The following is a 21980-nucleotide window of genomic DNA, read 5'->3' as shown; positions in this document are numbered from 1 at the left end:
AGTGAACACTAGAAGTATTGTAAAACCATCTGGACATATAAAAGAAACTTTTATTAATTGGGTTTACTTCTGACTGCTGATATTGATTTTGCTTACAAATAGCATTTTATCAGAAGTTATGAATTATCGTGCATTAGGTGTAATTGTGTCTCCAATATTTAGAAATACTTGTTTTAATAATGCAGACATAGAATAAGCTGGGGAGTGGCTCAGTATTAGTGCAACTTTCTGGCACGAGCAAGGTAATAGGTCCCATCCCCAGGTCTATAGAAGGGGAGAACTGGAAACTTTTTGTCATCTAGGGTCAGCAATCTGAGCTTTTGTCTTTTTTAAATTGTGTGTGGTAGTGAGTGTGCGTGTGTGTGTGTGTGTGTGTGGACTCTGCCTGCCTGCATGTTTGTGTACAAGTGTGCAGTACCTGTGGAAGCCAGAAGAGGGCGTCGGATCCCTTGGACGTGGAGTTACAGGTGACTGTTAGCTACCATGTGAGTACTAAGAATCAAACCCACCTCCTCCAGAACAGTCAGTGCCCTTTAGTGCAGTCGTCTCCCTAGCCTGTTTGTTTTTAAAGACAGGGTCTCCGGTGTCCCAAACCAGTCTGGAGCTCAGTATCAACCAAGCTATATCCCAAGTTTTGTCCTTTAAAGCAAACATGCTCTTTTGCCACATACTATAGTAGATTGAAATGTAAAGCTGTTTAGCAAAGCTGTTCAAAAAATGGCTGTACTTGAGGATTTTCAGTGAAGCCACTTTAATTTAGAGGATTTAAGCCACTTCTCTCAAATATTCTAGAAGGCAGAAGGCTAGCCAGGGTCAGTCAAAGCCTCAACTGCAGTTAGCAAAGTGAGCCACAGCACTAACTGCACTCCAGTTACTCTTAGAAAGGTCTTTTCAGGTAAGGTAAGATAGCGTTTCAGCTGCTCCTGGGAGGCGGGGTGTGGAGGCAGGGTGCGGTCACAGTTGACTAGCTGAAGCTGCGAGGTTAGACTGCAGCTTCTTCTTGTCAGTCTGCTCTGCTGCATCCGCTCAGCTGCAGTCTTGAGTCTCTTCCGTGCCAGTTTCCACTGAACATTACAACCTAGTCAAGTGTGGCTGCTGCAAAGGCCAGGAACATGATGCCTGTAATCTCAATGCTCTGCACACTGAAGCAGCAGGGCTCCAAGCCTGCTTGCCCCACACTGCCAGGCATGTCTCAAAACCCCAAACTGAAAACAGAAAAACCTCAAGCATGCCAAGTTCCTGTTTTCTAAAAGAACCTCTGTATGTCCCACATTGGAAGGTCATGGTTAAGGTTTTGTTTGTTTTTATGATGCTAAGGAATGAACCCAGGGCCTTGCATATGTTAGGCAAATATTCTACCAGTGAGCTCTGTACCCCAACCCTGGTATAGCAAGATTGAGTTATTACTATTCTATGGCTCTCCTGACATCTCTTCCCCATACCTCACTGCCCAGGATCTGTGATGTCACCTTAGGGAACTTGACCTCATCCTTCATCCATTAACCCCTAAACCATTTACTGACACCTGAACAAAGGAGTTTTTGTTCAATCCCAAAACTTGCTTCCAAATGCTCATTCTCATGGAAGAGAGCATAGATCCAGTTGCGGACAGTTTCCTTCTAGACCTTGATGTCTCTGGAACTCATGTGCCCAAGGCCCACTTATTCCACACACTAGATAGAGTTGAACCTCACTTACCTGAAGGCAGTATATTAACTGCTACGATGGCTGTTGAGTCTCCATGGGACAAGGCAAGTAAATCCTCCATAGCAAATCTGTATAGACTCCCCAGCCCTCCAGCAGCCAGGGAGGGGATGTGGATCTCTGGACAACTTTGTGGAGTCAGTTCTCACCTTCCATCTTGTTGAGGTGGAATGTTTCATTTCTGTCACTGCTCAGCACACTCCAGAAGACTGGTCAGCTACCCGCCCAACGATTCTTCAATTTTGGCCTCCCCGTCTTGTAATAATTACAGATACACATCACCATATCTGCCTGATGTGAGTTCTGGGACTGATCTCGGCTTCTAAGGCCTTTATCTGTGTTTATCTGTTGAGCCACTGCCTCTACCCAGAATCTTTGGAACTGAACTCTGGACTTCATATATGAGAGGTAAGTGCATGAAACAGTGAGCTACATCTCCTGCCTCGAGAACCATGTTTCTTAGCTGATAGTTTTCAACCGCTTGTAATAATCAATTCATTTTACCAATAACATGCAACCTTCCCTTCAACATATATGTGTTACGTTTTAGAATCTGGGAAATATGTAAGTATACCAGTACTCTACATAAACCAGCACTTTCATTTTTTGGGTCTTGCTATGTAGCTCAGGCCAGGCTCAAATCTACAAACACCCTGCCTCACCCTCCCAGGTAGTAACTAGACTACTTAGCATTTCTTTGTATTAAGTAACTCGTTAAGGCTCAAATTTCCCCCATGGCTCAGAGTTCTGCAGTTGGTTTGTTCACAATGATCTAAAACAAGGCCTATACTTTTGAGCAGTGTCTATAAGGCTTTTATTTCTCTGCAGAAGTCAGAAGTGGGGCTGGAATTACAGGTGATAATGAGCCACATGGGTGCTGAGAATTGAACCTGGGTCCCCTTGAACAGCCAGTGCTCTATCTCCTAATCCTCTGAACCATCTAGCCAGCCCTACTCCCTGCACCCACCTTTGTTTTTCCAAGACAGGGTTTCTCTGTGTAGCCCTGGCTGTCTTGGGACTCACTCTGTAGACCAGGCTGGCCTCAAACTCAAGAGATCCACCTGCCTCTGCCTCCCAAGTGCTGGGATTAAAGGCCTGCGCCACCACCACCTGGTGCCCTCTCCCCCTTTTAAGAGCCCTGGAACTTGGTATGAAGAATAGAATGACATTGAAGTCAGCTTTATCCCTTTTGTTAAGTTTTAAATCACTAAACATTTCAGTTTTCTTGCATGGATTCTCAGTTCAATGTCTCATAGGGTACCATCAGTTGCTTTCACAGATGAGTGGCCTGGCTTTGACATGCTAAGTAACTTATCTGGTCTCTGTTTAATTAAATGAGATACCTCTTGAAATCTTGTATTGTTTAATTTTAGTGACTAACAAATTTTAAGCTAGCTACCTACAGACTAAGGAGGACTACAGACATGAGCTAAGAGGTATGGTTTGAATCTGAGCTTCCTGCTTCCCCTCATCTGGGAATTAGCATCTGACAACTGTGTTCCAATCTAGTGGCTTTTGCAGAGGGGCTAGAACACTTTCTAAGCACTGAGGGTGTTAACAGTTTGTCAGTGTCCCTGGTAAGCAAGTAGCTATACATACTCAGTGGTCAGTCCCTCATCACCGGGGTAACACAGCCAGTCTTGTGACAGTCACTCATTGGATTGGTAGCAGGCCGATACCATATGATGATGTGAAATATTAATAGACAGACAGTCCCCATATCCATGTCTGACACTTCACACTATCAAAGTTCATCTTCCAGGGGTTCTGCTCCTGATTTCAGAGTATAAGTGCACATATAAAAACAATTCTCTTTTAATTTCTTTAAAGATTATTTGTTGTTTCGGGAGTCAGTTGTCTTTTCATATAGGTCCCAGTAGTGAAGTTCGGGTGAATTAGGCTTGGGAATAGCCACCTTACTTACTGAACTATCTCAGTGTGTTTGTTTTCCCTCTAATGAGTGATTTGAAATCCTAACCCACCACTGCTTTGAGTTGAGTCTCACATGCACTTCTACTTAAGTACAGGTTTGGAATCTACCTTATCCACGACTGGGTGCACAATGGCCTTCAAATACACTAAAAATTGTTTCCTCAGATTCCATTCACAAATCCTAGGTCAAGATATAGCCACCAGTTGAGCAGTGTGTTGAGATGGAATGCGACAAGACTTACTTAAATTACTCATTCTGTTTATTGAATCGACAGAAGGGAATACAAAGGACTGAAGTGCTGTGCACTGACATGGAAAAGGTGGAGTGAAAATAAAATGTAAAAATCCCAGTAAAGCAAATCAGTTATTGTAATTTTAATAAAACAAAAATTAAAGACATTTAATATACCACACATTTATAAAATGTCAACCAAAAAGTGTCTTGTAAATAATTAGTAGAACAAGTGAAAATAAATATGAGACCTGAAGTTTTTATACTTTAATGAAATAAAACGCAGTTAAAAAAGCAAACCCCAAAGTTTAAGAACACAGTCCTCCGGAAACATCTTTCAGTCCATAGTTAACTGTTCCTCCATACCAACAGCTGTGTGTTAGCTACATCACAGCACACTTCCCATAGCTCAGAAATCTCCAGAGCAACACCCAGGTTCTTTACATGATCTCTACAGCTTGGTTTATAAGCATATACATGCTTTTGTGATCTATCTCCCTCAAAACACACACACACTCTCTACACACACACACACACTCTCTCTCTCTCTCTCTCTCTCTCTCTCTCTCTCACTCACACAAACACTCTCTCTCTCTCTCTCTCTCTCTCTCTCTCTCTCACACACACACACACACACACACACACACACACACACACACACACACATTCTCTCTCTCAAGGGGCTAATAACATTTACCCTCACTGAGCCTATAAATGTTATGATTTAATTCTAGCATGTTGATCCTGATAATGTAAATGTCTAAGTTAAAAATGGGACACAACTTCATTTTTATAAAAATAGACATTAACCAAGCCTTAAACGCAAGAGGCTACTTTACATGTGCACAAGATGTTCAGTAAAAATGACAACCTAAAAGTTGTTTCTAGAATATTTTATGAATCAAGTTCTTTCTCAAACACACACACACACACAAACACGCACATACATACCCACACATTTTTATACGATTAACTTCATTAAATCCAGGCAATCTGGATTAAGTAGATAGGGGATGGGTTTTTACAGCTTGTTTTTGCAACTCTAGGGCAGCTACTATAACAATAACTCAACACTGCAAAGTTTAAGTTAATTTCACCCTGTTTTTAAAAAGTGTCTAAGTGTAAATGCAAATTCACCTCTTTAAGTTAGCAGTTTATGTGAAATCAGGTATGGTTTTGGAAATGGTGGTAATGCTTTGGCCAGCAACACAAAGGAGAGTTGGTGAAGTCTAAATGAGACATCAAAGTAGAATTACTAAGTAAAAATGTATTTTTTAAAATGGGAACAATGGCTATTAAGACAGTTTATCTTCTTTCCTCCCACTCTTCTGCAGTAAAGGACGTAGGTATGTCCCCTTTCAAGAGATGTGCGAGACATGTACCCACTGGGAGGCAGAGGGTCAGTTCTTGTTTGCAGGAACCAACATCCTAAAAAAGAAAATTTCAAGATGGGGAGGGGTGGGAAAGAATTTTCTATTAATGTCACAAGAGTTGTCACAGCTGAGGCAAAACGCTCCAAATCGACTGCTCCTGTGGAATTACTGCTTCTGTCTGCCTGGCAGGCTAATTATAGTCAGAGAATTCCATTTTTGTTCTCCCACCCAATAAAATGAGCCAATTTATGGGGACATTTGCAAATAAAATGTCCTGTGTTCACTACTTACCTGGGTCACCAGGACATTTACCTGGCCAGGAAGAGCAACGCCACGCAGTTGGCAGGAATACTAATGAAATTCAAAGCCTCATATGTGAAGCTTCTTATCTCTCCTGGCTCTGACTCCCACTCTAATTCTTTTGATCACCACCCACAAACCAACCTCAGTGATCCCCAAATCCAACACTTTACCACTAATAACCAGTTATTTAGAGGAAAAAGACATTTAATTTCATTCTTACTCTAGCCCTTAATTGATGCATTAACAACAGAAACATTTTAAGCACATGGAATTGAGCCTACTAACCTGATTTTTGGAGCCAAAATTCTCCACTATTTTGATCTATGTGCAAAAAGTCTTGGTACTTTTCAGTTTGTACATTGGTTAGCATCTTGTGGCAGGCTTGACAGAATTCTCTCTTAAGCCTTGACTGAGTTTATCACATTGTCAGACATTTTCCTGTAACCCTGTCACTAGGTTCTTTCACTGTAAACCCTAACTCTCTCCACACCTTCCTACCATTCACTTCATGGCAAACATGAAACAGACACTTACAGCAAATTGGCACAGTCAAGTACCCGTCTATAGTGGAAGCTGCCAGTTACGACAGACCTGGAAACCAAACTCACCTAGCTAGCTACTTTACTATCAAAGCCTTTGCAGAGCTGTAACTTCATTCTAACAGGAGTTACATTCTGGTAATGTCCCTCACCTTCAGTGCACGTTTTTACCTCCAGGTATTTTTAAATGTACTTCAGAAGCACTGTGAAAACTCAGATCTAGGTGTATGTAGCTGGGTGTACTAACAGAATGTAAGTGCCAAACTGTCCTGATGGGTACAAACCTCAGGAAACATTATGTAAGTACCATGCAGTACAATGTAACCACATCTGTAAACAGCTGTGGAGTTCTATGCCCACATGCTGTTAGTGACTGTTACTGTAGAGACTGGGGTGTAAAGATTAATGGCTTCAGGGTATATCAATCAAAAGATGGTTTTAACTGCACTGAGGTAAAGAGGAGTTGCCACTTAATTATATACACTTATGAATGAAAATTTTTATTCAAGCTTAGAGTGAAAAGTAATTTTAGTCAAGAAAATGAAGTACCAGATAAACGGTAACAATTATTTTAACTAAGAAGTATCAAAACAGGATTTCTCTGATTTTCTAAAGTGGTCGTCTCTGAAAAATGAAGCTTAAAGGAATCTTTTACATACCTATTTGAATTAATAATCTGCTGACTACGATCTGTCATCTCCTTACTATGGGCTTTGGGAGAATGAACACTATCTTAAGGCCAAATGTGTTTTCTTCTCCCTCTTCCTGGCTTTTCCCTCCCTATGACCCCTACAGTGGAAAGATTCCTCAGTACAAGCCTCTCCTTCCTCTCTGGATCCCAAGGGGTATGATCATGGCAAATGCTATGGACTTGGCTTGGCCTCAAGGGCAAGTTCTACAACATTTTCTTTTTTTTTTTTTGTTCACCAGGAATGCACTGGGAGTAATTCCACTTCTCTTCCCAACAGCTGCAGTTACCCTGGTTATCCTCTACTGGAAAACATGGATTTCAAGGGGAGACTGTTAGACCCAGCAATTACGGAGTTTAGAACACACCATGAACATCGATCAAGCTTATGTTAGATATAGGGTCTTCAAAATGAGAGAAGTCCTTTTTTTTTCCCCATAAAGGAAACGCTCCCGTAAACTAAAAGGGGAGAGGGAAAACTGTCCACAGCACCAGTTTGAATGAGGTTCATTATGGCAACAGCTGAGAAGGAATCTTCTTTAAATTAGTGTCCCTATATGTTGGACATTAAGGGCAATTAGGAGAAATGACTCAGGCTTTAATTCCAGTTTACATATGTTTGTAGCCTGCTGAATTCCTCTAAGATTCAACTACACTATAAATTCCCAATGTGGGCCTATCTTCTGATGGCTACTTTTGCTAGGTCACACCAAAATGATTCCCCCAAGTTCAGAAGAACTTGGAACAAGCTTCCTTGAAAATCTAGACTGATGCTGATCTCCCGTGTTGCTTTATTTATACAATTTTCCTTTTGAATCTTGAATTTCTTCAGTATCGGGTACTGATGTTCCTTGGGGAATAAAATAAAAAGGGGAACCTTCAAAGTATCTCTCTGGCTTTCCTGTGCCATGTCCTTCTGAACACTGTTTATGAGCATGCCATGTCTCACGTGGCACTCCAGAAGAACATCACTTACACTGCGTATCTCAGTCACAGAGGACACTGTTTTTAAGCTGGTTTAGATTCCAAATGTATACAAATGAAGTCACTTTAATCCTATAAATACTTCTTAATTTATTTTTAAAAAATTGTGCTGTTAACCCTTTTACGGGGCAACAAGCTATGTGAAAAGTACAAAACTTTTTGTCAAATGTAATATTGAGAGTGCTTTTGACATAGTTCACTGCTTTATCATCTGATCAGTATATACTGCGCAACGGGCAAGGCTAGAATCCATGAACCAAGCTGCAAAGATCTCAAGCTAAAGAAGGCGGAGAGATTTGGAGAAACAAAAGCAAATTCTTTCCTGTCCAATGTATACTCTTCAGACTAATGAACTCTTCCTATTAAGCCTTCTAAACTGTTAAATTAAGTTTCCAAACAAGCATTTGAACTTCATTACACAGAAGAGCAACAAGAATGGTACCCCACCAGACAAAAGGCAGGAGGGAAAAAAATATATATACTGAGTTCAATGGGTAAGCCTGAATGTAGCACAGTTCTTCACAACCGATGGGGAATAATTCAACATGGTGTCCAACAACGTTCTAACGACGTGCTTCATCAACTGGTTACTATGAAGCAAGGTGTAAATGTTTGGCCCCAATCGGGCTTCAAAATGGTTTTTTTTTTTCTTCATGACGAGCATGTCTGTCCAGCTATCAATCATGTTTGTTTGCACCAAATCCCAAGCCATTAAAATACGACTAATTTTAAGTTAAACAGAAGTCGTCTGCTCCAAATTCGCCATCAACTATCCATGCTACTGCATTCCTCTGAATGACGACCAGATGAAATGTGCAGAGAAAGGAACAGAAAAAAAAAGATATCAGTTAGAAAGTTTCAAAATCTGCATCAAGAAATAACAGTAGAATAAGTAACAATAAACAAATTATTGATACTTTCATAATCACTGAGCAATGTGTCTCTCCCAGTTTTTAGGTGATATACTAAATTGTAACCTTGTGATTATTTTGATTAATGGAGAAAAGGCAATGAATTATTATGTTAGAATTTCCCATTTCTATGTTACTATTGGAGGAAGGGGTTGGGTTGAGACAGAGTCTCACTGCGTAGCTTTGGATGGCCTGGCACTCACTAGGTAGACCAGCATCCTCTTGAACTTGAAGAGATCTACCTGCCTCCTGAGTACTAGGATTAAAGGCATGCATAACCATGCCTGACAGACTTCCTATTTTTAAAATTAAGCTTGAAATAGATAATTAGAATAAGAAAATCTTTGCTAGTTTACAACAAAAAAGATGGAACGAAAACCCTGGTAGTAGAAGGCACATTCTCAAACTGCACATTCTGTGCACTCAACCGCATCATCCAGCTCCATGTGGGACAGTGTATATGACGTTTCTTACGCCACAGCTCCCATATGGTAAGATAAGCTCATCTCCAACAGCTAAGCTTTAGTGCACTCACAGTTGTACAGTATCAGCTACAAGTTTAGACCAATTTCAAATCACACATTCTCATAAAAACCAAATCACTCCTCTGGAATTTGAATTGACCTATTTTTATACCACTTCAATATAAAATGCAATCACAGCATGTGCTATGTCTGGTATGTTTTCTAGTATGTTTCATTCAGCCTGATTTCTAGATTCATGCACCTTATGTTGACAGCATGTGTTAATACTTCATCCTAGCCGGGCGGTGGGCGGTGGTGGTGCACGCCTTTAATCCCAGCACTTGGGAGGCAGAGGCAGGCGGATTTCTGAGTTCGAGGCCAGCCTGGTCTACAGAGTGAGTTCCAGGACAGCCAGGGCTACACAGAGAAACCCTGTCTCGAAAAAAAAAAAAAAAAAAAAAAAAAAAAAAAAAAAAAAAAAATTCCTGGGCTAGTAAGATGGCAGAAAAAGCACTTGTTGCTAAGCTTGAAGACCTATGTTCAATCAACAGAACCCATGTGGGGGAAGGAAACTAAGTCCAGCAAGCTGTCCACTGACCTCAGCACAGCAAGTGCACCCAGCACCCTCCTGCAGTTAATAAATGTACAAACCTTTAGTATTTAAGTGACATATATTACATATATGTCACATATATTTTTTTTTTTTTTTTGGGTTTGGTTTTTCGAGACAGGGTTTCTCTGTATAGACCAGGCTGTCCTCGAACTCAGAAATCCGCCTGCCTCTGACTCCCAAGTGCTGGGACTAAAGGCGTGCGCCACCACTGCCTGGCTCAGATGCTAGTCTTTTACTATTATCTTTAACCCACGTATACTTTCAAATTCCTATTCTAAACAGATACAATTTAATCAGAATATGCTTTTATTGTGTGAGAAAAGACTGCAGACAGTATCCCAAAAAGCAGTCTTTTCCCTTTTCCCTCCCCAAAACAAGGTTTCTCTGTGTAACAGCCCTGGCTCTCCTGGAGCCCTTTCTCTAGACCAGGCTGGCCTCAAACTCACAAAGCTCCACCTGCCTTTGCCACTGCTGGGATTAAAGGCATGTGCCACCACCACCTGGCCATAGTCCTTTGTCTTTGAAGTAAGAATGACCACGCTTGTACAGTCAGATCTATGTTCGTGCAGCATATTGGAAGCTGCTGAGTTGGACCTGATCTTACAACTGAGCCAGTATTTGGCACACCTAGTGAAATGAATTATCACATTAACCAAAGTAATGGGTGTACAAAGTGCAACTCTTATCCCATTGTGGGTAAAACAGCTCTCATGAGCTGCTGCCAAATGACCAGTACTTTCCTATTCTTCTAGTCACATTCTGAATGACTAACAAAACAGAAAACTACAGAACTGGATCTGAAGAGAGCGGGCCTTGGCAGGACAAGCAACAGTAAACATCTCCAGGAGAAAGCACCTCCCAAGTCTCAGCAACCTCACTCCGTGTGTCTTACACTCTTTTATTCTCATCTCTGTGTGTATTTTTTTGGTTTTGTTTTTTTTTTTGAGACAGGTTTCTCTGTGTAGACTGGGCTGGCCTCGAACTTAGAGATACTCCCTCCTCTGCCTTAAAGGTATATGCTACCACTGCCTTAGCCTCATCTCTGTATTTATTAAAAAAAAAAAGCTAACTAACTACCCTCCTGTGGATATAATGAGTATTTGTTCTCTTGCAGAGGACTGGCATGCAGGTCCCAGCATGCATTTAGGTAGCATGGGCACACACACAAGAAAAACAAAACAAAAACATCAACATATAGGTGGAACACACTGAACAAAACAATCTGTAAGTCATTTCCTTCCAAAGGAGACATTTTTACTTGTTCTCTTTGAGGAAATAAAAGATATCTATATACAATGTATTACTTCTCTCTAGTACTATTCTATTTAATCAAGAATTTGTCCTCATCTGTTAGCCTTATGACTTTCTTCATCTTCAAGTACCAAGGTGGCAGGGAAAACTTCTAGACCTAGATTTGCCAAAATGGCAGTGTTCAACAAGTTAAGGAGCTATTTTGGTTCCTTCCCTAAAAAATGAAAATAAAAATATATCTTTTACAAGACCATGAACATATGTGAGAGCAAATACTCTGAGCACGCCTCTTGAACTTAAGCAGCACAGGAAATTTAAGTTTCTTCTTTCTCTCACCATCAGACACAGTTCATGTTAGTATAGCACATTCTATACAGTGCTAAGATATTATGAAAATCTGAAAATGATGATCATTAAAACTAAAGTTTCTCAAGTTTTATACATTTGTTAGTTCATATATGTACATAAAATGTTTGATGTAATATCATATTAACATAACTGGCCAAACCACATGTTAATAGATTTGTATGTGCATGCAAACAAGTGGTGAGATATGTGGAGGTTAGAGGGCAACCTTGAGTATCAGTACAACCTTGCCTTCCAGTTCCAGAGAACGTCTTTAATTTGCACAGCTGCTGGGGACTGTCCTCTGTAACCACCTCCCAAATTCCATAAAAGCAAAGAGATTAGACTCGCACTGCGGTACACCAACAAGGGGGTTCTGGGATCCAAACTCAACTCATCATGCCAAACACTTACCACCTGACCCATCTGTGAACCCAAAGATCTTTAATTATTACTTCAGCTGCAAATGAGGCAGCATATTCTAGTTTACTTTCTTCCTTGTCTCTCCAAAAACAATAAAACCTAATCCTAGATTTCTTAAATTCTTTCTACAAAGTGAGATAGGTTAAATAAATATAAATAAATAAATAAATAATAAAGGAAAGAAAGAAAGGAAGGAAGGAAGAAGGAAGGAAGGAAGGAAGGAAGGAAGGAAGGAAGGAAGGAAGGAAGGAAGGAAAGGAAAGTCATATTCCATGTTTCAACTGTTAGGTAAAAGTACTGTTAACTCAGAGCAATGTTTCATCTAGAGAAAACAAGGACTGCATGGCCTTACCTTCAATATTCTGGTGGTCTATGAAAGGTGCTGGTCCCCATATTCTAACAGTGCCATCGTCTGAGGCACTGGCCATCATGGATGGAATCTGTGGGTTCCAGCTAACACAATTTACTGTGCGCGTGTGTCCCGTGAGCTCTGCAATTGGCAGTTCACTACGTTTGTGCCAGATGTAAACCTTGTGATCTAAATGTACAGTAATTCAGAGAAATGTTAGAAAGCTGTGTTAGTAACAAAATCACTGACCACAAATTACTATTTACTACATACAGAAATGGATTCTTCAATATTACAATTTACAGGGAGAAAAAAAAAGTATGGATAGTTTAATAAATTAATTTTGTGAAAGCCATGTTACCTTTTTTTCTGTTCAAGCTCTAAAATCTCAAACACATTTATAAGAGTTTGTCCATAAATGACTGACAAATAATTATAATCTGGGACAAGATGGCTCGTACTGCCGTTATGCAAGCTGGCTCCTCTGCAGGCATCTGCACTCAGTCATGTGTACATACACACATACACACGTAATACCATTGTTTTTAAACAGAAAAACTCCAATTAAAATGAAGGTATATGAACATAGTGTAGTACAGCTCAGAGATGATCTTAGGTGACAGTAAAGACAAGGTATTCAAACTGAGAAGCAGCAACAATTGAGAATACAACAGTTGAGAATTCAACTGTCACCATGCTATGAGATGGGTCCTATGCTTCTCCACACTGTACTTGATGTCAAGTCACTTCTTACGGTCTAACTGCATTCAGCCTCTCCACTGTAGCAACCCTGCTTAGGGATTACTGCAGAAAACTACCTGATTTATATCTGTGCTTTAAGTGCAGTCTCTAGAAGATGCTAATCTCATAAAATAACCATAAAAAGAATTAAATCCACTACCTCTTAGTGATAATTACATGATGATGGTTCTCATCTGAGAGCAGAACTCAAGGATAATCCAACTTTATTATGACAATCTATTGGTGAACCAAGGGTCAGTGTGGAAACCTGTGGGTGAGTGAATGTGTGGACTGCTCTATGTTTCAAGTACTAGGACTCGGGGCACACACTACCATGCCTGGTGGTTTGCTGTATTTCAATGAAAGAGCACAGGCTTGAAAAGTATGATGATAGATTCACATTTTTTTGTTTTGTTTTTTGTTTTTTTCGAGACAGGGTTTCTCTATGTAGCTCTGGCTGTCCTAGAACTCACTCTGTAGACCAGGCTGGCCTCGAACTCAGAAATCTGCCTGCCTCTGCCTCCCAAGTGCTGGGATTAAAGGTGTGCGCCACCACTGCCCAGCAGATTCACATTTTTGATTCCACAACTTGGGAGGTGGGCAGACCCCTGTGAGTTATGGTTCAAGTGAACATGTTTAAGATTATTTGCTGACAAGGCAGCAAAAGTGGGATCTGTAGCCATCAAGGTCAGAACTAGGCATGGCTTATGATGACTGTGTTCTGTGTGCTGCATCAATCTGGAAAAGCTATTGCCTGCGCGCCTGCCCCCCCCCCCCCCCGCCCCAACTCACCATGTTGCAGAGAATGCAGCCTCTTGAACTTGAACCACCACCTTGAACGTGGTCCAAGTGCTGTGATTGTAGGTGTGAGCAACTATGCATGGCTCATGCGTGAGGACTGAACCCAGAACGTGTGTGTGCTGGCAAGCACAATACCAACTGAGCCATAGCTACAGTCCCGACTTTCTATGTATTGTTGGCTTTTGGGGGGTGTGGGTGTGTGTTCTGCGTAGCCCTGGCTGTCCCAAAACTCAGAGATCTGCCTAGCTCTGCCTTCACCTTCAGAGATTCATGGCATTGTGCCACTACGACCAGCAAAGCTGATTGTTACAAACTTCTGAAAACTCTCAGTCCATGAAAAAACAAATATAATGATTTAAAATCTCACATACTTCTAAAACATGGTTAAGATAGGTACCACTAAACTGTAACAAGAAGGAGGGTTCAGCCAAGGAGTGAGAGCAGCTTGGGGCCCTGGGCTCTAATCACCAACAAAAGAGAATAAACCAATAAAAGAGAATAAACAACCAAAACACACCACCACCACCACCTCCTCAGGCCATTCCCCAAAAAGTAACATTAAGAATGTACAGGATAACAGACCAAAAAATGCACTGCCGTATCCTTACCCTTGCTGAGAAGCACGGCTTCCTAGAAAGCTGGGAGAAAACTGTACAAATAGGGACAGGGATACTTTACCTTCACTGCCACTAGCGATGAAGTCTTCATTATGGCCTCCAAAACATGAATGAATTGTATAAAACCCTTGTGTAACACCTTGATATTTCCTTACTAAAACTCTGTCTTGCAAATCCCATAAGTGAACTCCCTGTAGGAAAAAAAAAAGGCTTTGTTGCTGTTGTTTTTTTGAGACAGGGTCTCAATTCTGTAGCCCTATAGGTTTTGCTCCCTTGGGGGGGGTTTTTTTTTTTTTTTTTTTTTTTTTAAAGTTAATCTCACCATGTCCCAGGAATAGCCTCCGAAATCCAACCCACCACCATCCTTTGTTTGTTTGTTTCTTTCTTTCTTTTTTTTTTTTTAAAAAAAAAATAAAAGTTTCTCTGTGTAAAACTGGAACTCACTCTGTAGAACAGGCTGGCCTCAAACTTAAGAGATCCACCTGCTTCTGCTGCCCTGATGCTGGGATTAAAGTACTGAGCACTATACCTGGCCCTCCCGAGTACAGGCACATACAACATCACTCAGCTTAGTAGTTTGTTTTTTAAGAGACATTGAGCCCAATGGTTCTAAAGCTTCCTAATGCTGAAATCGTCTAATGCAGTTCCTTGTGGTGTGCTGATCCCCAACCATGACATTATTTTGTTGCTACTCATAACTGTTATTTTGCTGCTGTTATGAATCTTATTGTAAATATCTAATATGCAGGATATTTAATATGTGCTCACCCCATGAAAAGTTTATTCCAACTAAAGAGGGGTTGTGTGTGACCCAGAGGCTGAGAACCACTAATCTAACCCAGGTGGCTTAGAGTTGCTATGTACACCAGGCATTTCTGGGATGGAAGGTGTGGTCTATCACACCCAGTCTCAATAGAGTCAACAGTAATTGTGAATATTCCTTTTCTACCGAAGCATTGTCATTTTCTATTTGTTGAAAATGTCAGTATTTCAACTAATTTATTGCCGATCCCTACACATTTAAGCACTAAACACAGATATTTAACACTTTTATAAACAACAAAAGCGAATTTTCACTAAAATATTTTTAAAATGTTGTTTAAAAAAACATACCTGAGTTGCTACATTTAACAAAGCTAATCGGCCATTTTTTGAAATAGTAAATGACATAATAGGATGATCTTCTTGTACTCTGTAATCAGAAATAAATGGTCAGGAGCAGCAAATGAAGAGTCAAGAATTTCAAATTATGACAGACTATAAAACGCTATAGTGTAAATGATATTTTGCCATATATATGTCAATCAGAATGAGTTAACACATACCACCTAAATGCCAATTCAAATTACCAATAAAAGAAATTGCTTTTCTGAAAAAGCCCAACTAAATACACATTTTGGTATAAATTAGAACATCTCTTTCTTTCCTTCCTTCCTCACCCCCCCCCCCAAGCCCTCTCTCTTTTCAAGACAGGGTTTCTCTGTGCAGTCCTGGCTGCTCTGAAATTCACGGGTCCGCCTGCCTCTGCAACCCAAGTCTTGGGATTAAAGGCACGTACCACCACTACATCTGGCCAATTTCAACCTTTTCTAATGGAAAGCAAGTGCTAGTTACATGTTTCTATCTGTCAGGTCCTCAAAGTTGTAGCCGCGGATCCTCTGGTGTGTGTCTGAAGCCAGCACCGTCTTCCCGTCACTCAAGCACCACAGGCACTGCACTCGCACTCCCTCCCACGAGTCCAGAAGATTCCCATCCAGGTCCTAATCAGAAAAACAAAAAAGCCAAAACAACAACAAACCACTCAGAGACGCCTGGCACTGCTTTCTGAGAACAACTTGAAGAGGAGCTAACCGATGGAGCTTGACTAAGGTCTGTGACACGCAGCACTGAGACAGGAAAAAGGAGAACTAACAACAGCTTGTAACCTGCTAAGGTAAACAACGATGACTCTCCTAAACGAGTCTCAGTAGCTATCCAGAACATCCTAGAATGCTAGTGAGCTGCCCTTGAAGTGTAGTGCATGGTAGTCTACCCAGAAGGAAAGCAGGCTGTTACAGAGCCTTTTAAAATCTGTGTGATTCCACAAAGATCAACTACAACTATGACTCTTTCTAAACACCTAACTAAGGTGATGCAGTGAGAAAAAAAAATTAAAAATAATCTGAAAAAAACCATTAGTCATGTGCAACAGTGATGTGACTGACAGGTGGACACTACGCAGCCCAAGGACACTTCACTCATAGCATGTTACAGGACTATTTACCTTAGCTTAATTAATTAATTTAGAATTGCCTGGCATGGTGGTACATGCTTTTAATCCCAGCATTCTGAAGGCAGATGTGGGAAGATCTCTGTGAGTTTGGGGACAGTCTGGTCTACATAGGGAGTGTTACGATAGTTAGGGCTACATAGAAACCCTGCCTCCAAAACACCAATAACAAAATCCCAATCAACCCAATGGCTGCTGACCATTAGATCCTTTAAATGACTAGAAAATTCTGTCAGCACTCACCACTTCTTAAAAGGATTTTTTAAAAATTATGTCTCTGTGAGGGTGTGTGAACATGGGAGAGTGACTCACAAAGATAGACCGGGACACTGGACCCTCTGAAAGCAGAGTCAGTCAGAGGCAGCTGTGAACCACCCAACACAAGTGCTGGGAACCCAACCTAGGTCCTATGGAAGAGCACTGCACGTTCAACCGCTGAGCCACCCTTCAGCCTAGCATTTATCACTTTTACTATTCAGATAGTTCTATTTAGTCTATTCATTAAAAATCAGCATTCTTGTGGGTTTGTTGTTGTTCCACACAAGGTCTCATAAATTCCAGGCTGAGCATGCAGCCAAGGTGGACCTTCAACTTAGGATCCTATTGTCTTTATTTCCCAAGTGCTACAATTGCAGTGTGTGCTACCATGCATGCCTAGTTTTACTGGGTCCTGGGGAGCAAACTCAGAGCTCTGTGTATGTTAGGCAACACCTACAAACTGAACTATATCCCCAGCCCTACAAATACTGTTTGTTTATTTCTTGAGATGGGGTCTCTCACTTTATAGTCCATGTTGGTATCTAATTCCCTATAGCCCAGGCTATCCTCTAACTGTGCAATTTTCCTATCTCAGTCTCCCAAGTGCAGGGATTATAGGCATGGGCCACCATGCCTTGCTAGTAGTGTTTTACTTACAAAGGTCTAAAGCTACTGAAAAGAAATTGCTGAAATTTTCAGTCTTAAATTAGTACCTTTGTTTTTGAGACAGAGTCTATGTAATCCTGGCTGACCTAGAACTCAAGAGCTCCACCCACCTCTACCTCCCAAATACCAGGAGTATAGCTAATTCCACACTTTTCATGAATACGTGAAATAATTTTAAAAATATGAAGAAAAGTAACAAATATTCTATTAAGAAGAAGGTAAAATAGATTTTCATAAAATGTGTGTCAAATGAATCTGTTTTTATTTTATTTTCTTCTTGTTTGGGATGACTCTCACTATACAGCCTTGGCTAGCCTGTAAAACTCATGGAGGTCTGTCTACCTCCACCTTTCAAGGGTTGTGACTTAAAGCATGTGCCACTATTCCTGGAAAGCATAAATTTAAATAACCATTAAAAACAAACAAACAGGGCTGGAGAGATGGCTTAGTGGTTAAGAACACTGACTGCTCTTACAGAGGTCCTGAGTTCAAATCCCAGCAACCACATGGTGGCTCACAACCATCCGTAATGAGATTGGATGCCCTCTTCTGGTGTGTCTGAAGACAGCTACAATGTACTCATCAATAAAATAAATAAATAAATATTTAAAAAAAAAAAACAAACAAACAACTTACTTTGAAACAGTCAGACCCTGGCAGGGAGCACTCAGTACTTACACACTGGTAGAACTGACCACGCTGGCCTCCTGTCACAAAGCGCTTCCCATCTGGATTCCAGGCTACACTGGTCAAACTGTCTTCATGAGATTGGCTCATTTTTGTTCTTAATTCTCCCGTCTATAAGGAAATAAAACTGTGGATAAGATGTTTGAGATTTGTCTCTAAGGGGTTGAAAGAAAAAGACTAGAAAGGAAGAGGAAGGAGGGGAGACAGAAAGGAGAGACAGTAACTGAAGCAGACTCTGATCAGAGAAACACATTTTGCAGCCTCGGCAGAAACAAGACTACAGCAAAGAAAAATTAACAAGTTCAGATATTAGATAAGCTTTAGTGAATTTTAATATTTTTATCTTAAAAGAATTATATTTGGCAGGGTAGTGTGGCACACGCCTTTAATCCCAGTACTTGCGAGGCAGAGGCAGGCGGATTTCTGAGTTCGAGGCCAGCCTGGTCTACAGAGTGAGTTCCAGGACAGCCAGGGCTACACAGAGAAACCCTGTCTTGAAAAAAAGGAAAGAAAGAAAAAAAAAAAAAGAATTATATTTACAAACTAACAATTTTTCACAATCAAGGCAATGAAAAGCCCCCAAGTCACACACCTGAAAGCTTCTCAGTCCAAAATTCTTTATGAATTTTACCTAAAACATCCTACATTAATGCAACTAGCAATTCTTTAAGAACAGGATTAATGGGTAGTAAAGATATGCTCTTAAATATGCTAAGGACAATTTTATGTACTAAATTTCATATTCAAATGTTCACAATATAGCAGGGAAGATGGGAAAAGAAGACTTTTTTGTAATATATAACTTTATTTCAATATAAAGCAGAACAAAGAACAAACCTCTGAACTGTTCAGCATTCTATGGTGCTTCCAACTAAGCAAGCTTGTTTAGTGCTTAAGCCTCAGACATGCTCCTGTTATATGTTCTAAGTTATTCCACTTAGGAGACAGTACACACACCATTTCATCTGGTCTTGCTCTATTTTGTTCAGGGATTAGAACCAGGATCTGAGAGGCAATTGCTGCCATAGGCATAACAAAAAGACCATGGGTACAAGTGTCCCGTGAGGACTGGGTACTTAAGAGGTAAAGTAAGAGGGGAAACAGAGGGTGTGATCAGGGGTAAAGGCACAAGAGGCATGCAACAGAAAATGGGATGTCTCTCTTATATGAGAGGAACAGAGACAAAACAAGTGAAAAACCCAATTTGACATCGAAATCTTTCCCTAAGCTATCACCTTTCCTCAGCTACTCAACTGCTGCTTTAGTCACTTGACCAAAACAGGTAAAAAAGTTTAAAAAGCACCTAAATCTTGAGTATATACTTTTCTTTTATAGGTTTACTTATTTAATGTATATGGTGCTCTATCTGCATATACAGCTGTGTGCCAGAAGAGGGCAGCAGATCCCATTATAGATCGTTGTGAGCCAACAAGTGATTGCTAAGAACTGAACTCAGGACTTTTGGAAAAGCAGTCAGTGCTTTTAACCACTGAGCCATCTCTCTAGCCCCTTGAGTGTCTACTTCTAACAAATCCATTAAAACAGTAACTCTATGCACAGAGATGAGGTCATTCCATTAGGAACCTATGGTAAACACAAGCAGTTTCTTGTTTTGGTATTTATTTGTTCATTCATTTGGTTTCTCTGTACAGTCCTGACTGGCCTAGAGCCTAGAGATCTGATTGCTTCTGCCTCCACAGTGCTTAAAGACATGTGCTGCCATCATTACTACCACCACCACCACCACCAGCATCTTCAGACATCTTAAAAGACTACTCTTCTAGAAAAAAGAAAGCCTTAACAAAGAGTGCATAGGAACAGTTATATCATACTAACCATAACCCAGAAACTAAACCCTGACTCAAGTACTGACCACACAAGTACCAGTCATGTATCCTTTATAATACTATATAGCCTACTTAGGAAGAGGAAAAAGCTTTAAAGGGGAAGGGGAGAGATCATTTAGATCAGATCCACTCTGTTTTATTCCAATTTTATCCCTGTTTTGCAATCTCCCTAAACCCAAACTTAACAGTGGTTAATTGCTAACTTGATACAAATAGCGTAAAAGACATTTTTGGAACAAAATGAGATGTGGGTTAGAAAGTAAGAGGTGTAGGAGACGGCACGTCCATTATTAAGAGCACTTGTTCTTCCAGGTTTGGTTCTTGCACCACATGGTGACTTCCGAGGAAGCAGTAGCACCCTCCTCAGACAGCATGAGACCGTGCCTCTGGTCAGTGTGCACTCTCTTGTCCATGGCTCCCCTGCTCCTTGAGTCACCTCTGTCAAGTATCACATTTTTTTTTTTTTTTTAATATAGTCCCAGTTTTCCTGGCTATGCAGACCAGGGTGCCTTGAACTTAAGAGCTGCCCCTACCTCCACCTTCCAAGTGCTGGAATCAAAGGTGTACGGCACCACACCCTGTTTGGTGTATTATTTTTGGTCTTGTATTAACAGTTACTATATCCAAAGGTTTATCCCATCGAGTTTTATTTTTATACTCAAACCATAGATTATCATTTTTTACTCAAGAGTTTAAATTTTGAATATGGGGTTTCAAAAACATGTAAAATAGAATAAATCTAATGCCAAGTTTTTCTAAGATAGTATCATAAATTAAATTTTAAGTTAGAAAAAGTAATATGAAAGTATGTTCTTAGAACATTCTTTTTTTTTTAAAAACTATTTATTTATTTATTTATTATATGTAAGTACACTGTAGCTGTCTTCAGATACCCCACAAGAGAGCAATCAGATATCATTATAGATGGTTGTGAGCCACCATGTGGTTGCTGGGATTTGAACTCATGACCTCTGGAAGAGCAGTCAGTGCTCTTAACCACTGAGCCATCTCACCAGCCCCTTAGAACATTCTTTAGTGGCACTAAACTAGCTCAGACTATTAAATGTAGGCTGAGAGATGGTGTACTTGCCATCAAAATATGAAATTATATTTAACAGATATTTTACATTTTACATATAATAATGAAAACATAAAATTTTTTTCTGATTCATCAGTATAAATTCCATTGAGCAAAGCAAAACATGTTGGAAATGCTTACTGATCGTCCTTTAATAAAATAAGCTTTACTGCCCTAAATATATTTAAATTTATAAATCTAAACACCTGTGCTCTGAACACTTGAAGCACTATAACTTACAGGAGACAAGTTATAGTAATTTAGGTTAAAGGGTTTTGTTTTATAAACCAAGAATAATGTTTTTTTTTCTTCTTTTTTTCCTTTCTTTGGTTTTGTTTTGTTTCCCTTAGAGGCAGGGTTTCTCTGTGTAGCCCTGGCTGACTTGGAACTCCCTCTGTAGACCAGGCTGTCCTCAAAGTCAGAGATCTGCCTGCCTCTGCCTCCTGAGTGCTGGGATTAAAGGAAGGTCCACTATGCTGAACAAGAATAAGAGTTTTAACAAATCTATGTATTAAGAGCATGTTGGTCTTAAATCAAGGATAGAACTTGCTCACTTGTACATTCCAAAGCCAAAGCTCAGAGCAGTCATCTGGACCACAAGCAACAAGGTAGCTGTCATCTGGACTCCACGCTATGTAAGAGACACCGTACGCATGTCCTTCTAATGTTTTAAGCAGTTTTAACAGGTGTGTATCCTAAAAAACAAAACAGACAATATGGTTAACTCCCACCCTGACAGCTATCATTCTCCAGCATAAGAACTTAGCACATGGGTGGCCTCGTTTATTCTTGATGTTTCTGTGACAATCTCGCTTAAGCTCGGCAGCTTGCTTCACAGATATTCACTCACACTGACTACCTACCTACTATAACAAGAAGTTGTGAGCTCGGCAACTTGCTTCAGA

At 40.3% G+C, this 21980-nt stretch overlaps 1 protein-coding gene across 1 annotated transcript in view; it reads right to left on the bottom strand.

Moving 5' to 3' along the window:
* Window positions 1-5730: 5730 nt before the first annotated feature.
* Wdr26 (WD repeat domain 26) overlaps window positions 5731-21980 on the bottom strand; it is a 37052-nt gene continuing 20802 nt past the window's right edge. The window contains exons 8-14 of the mRNA XM_028789321.1: window positions 21630-21770; window positions 18142-18261; window positions 15885-16030; window positions 15384-15462; window positions 14332-14461; window positions 12115-12300; window positions 5731-8546 (exon numbers count right to left, since the gene is read on the bottom strand). Coding sequence (XP_028645154.1) covers window positions 8521-8546; window positions 12115-12300; window positions 14332-14461; window positions 15384-15462; window positions 15885-16030; window positions 18142-18261; window positions 21630-21770 — 828 coding nt within the window. The 3' untranslated portion in view covers window positions 5731-8520. The remainder of the gene's footprint in view (window positions 8547-12114; window positions 12301-14331; window positions 14462-15383; window positions 15463-15884; window positions 16031-18141; window positions 18262-21629; window positions 21771-21980) is intronic.

This window comes from Grammomys surdaster, unplaced genomic scaffold (assembly GCF_004785775.1).
Source record: "Grammomys surdaster isolate TR1022 unplaced genomic scaffold, NIH_TR_1.0 125808, whole genome shotgun sequence".
Taxonomy (NCBI): domain Eukaryota; kingdom Metazoa; phylum Chordata; class Mammalia; order Rodentia; family Muridae; genus Grammomys; species Grammomys surdaster.
The sequence above is the reverse complement of the archived record's forward strand: the minus strand, read 5'-3'. Positions and strand labels throughout refer to the sequence as shown.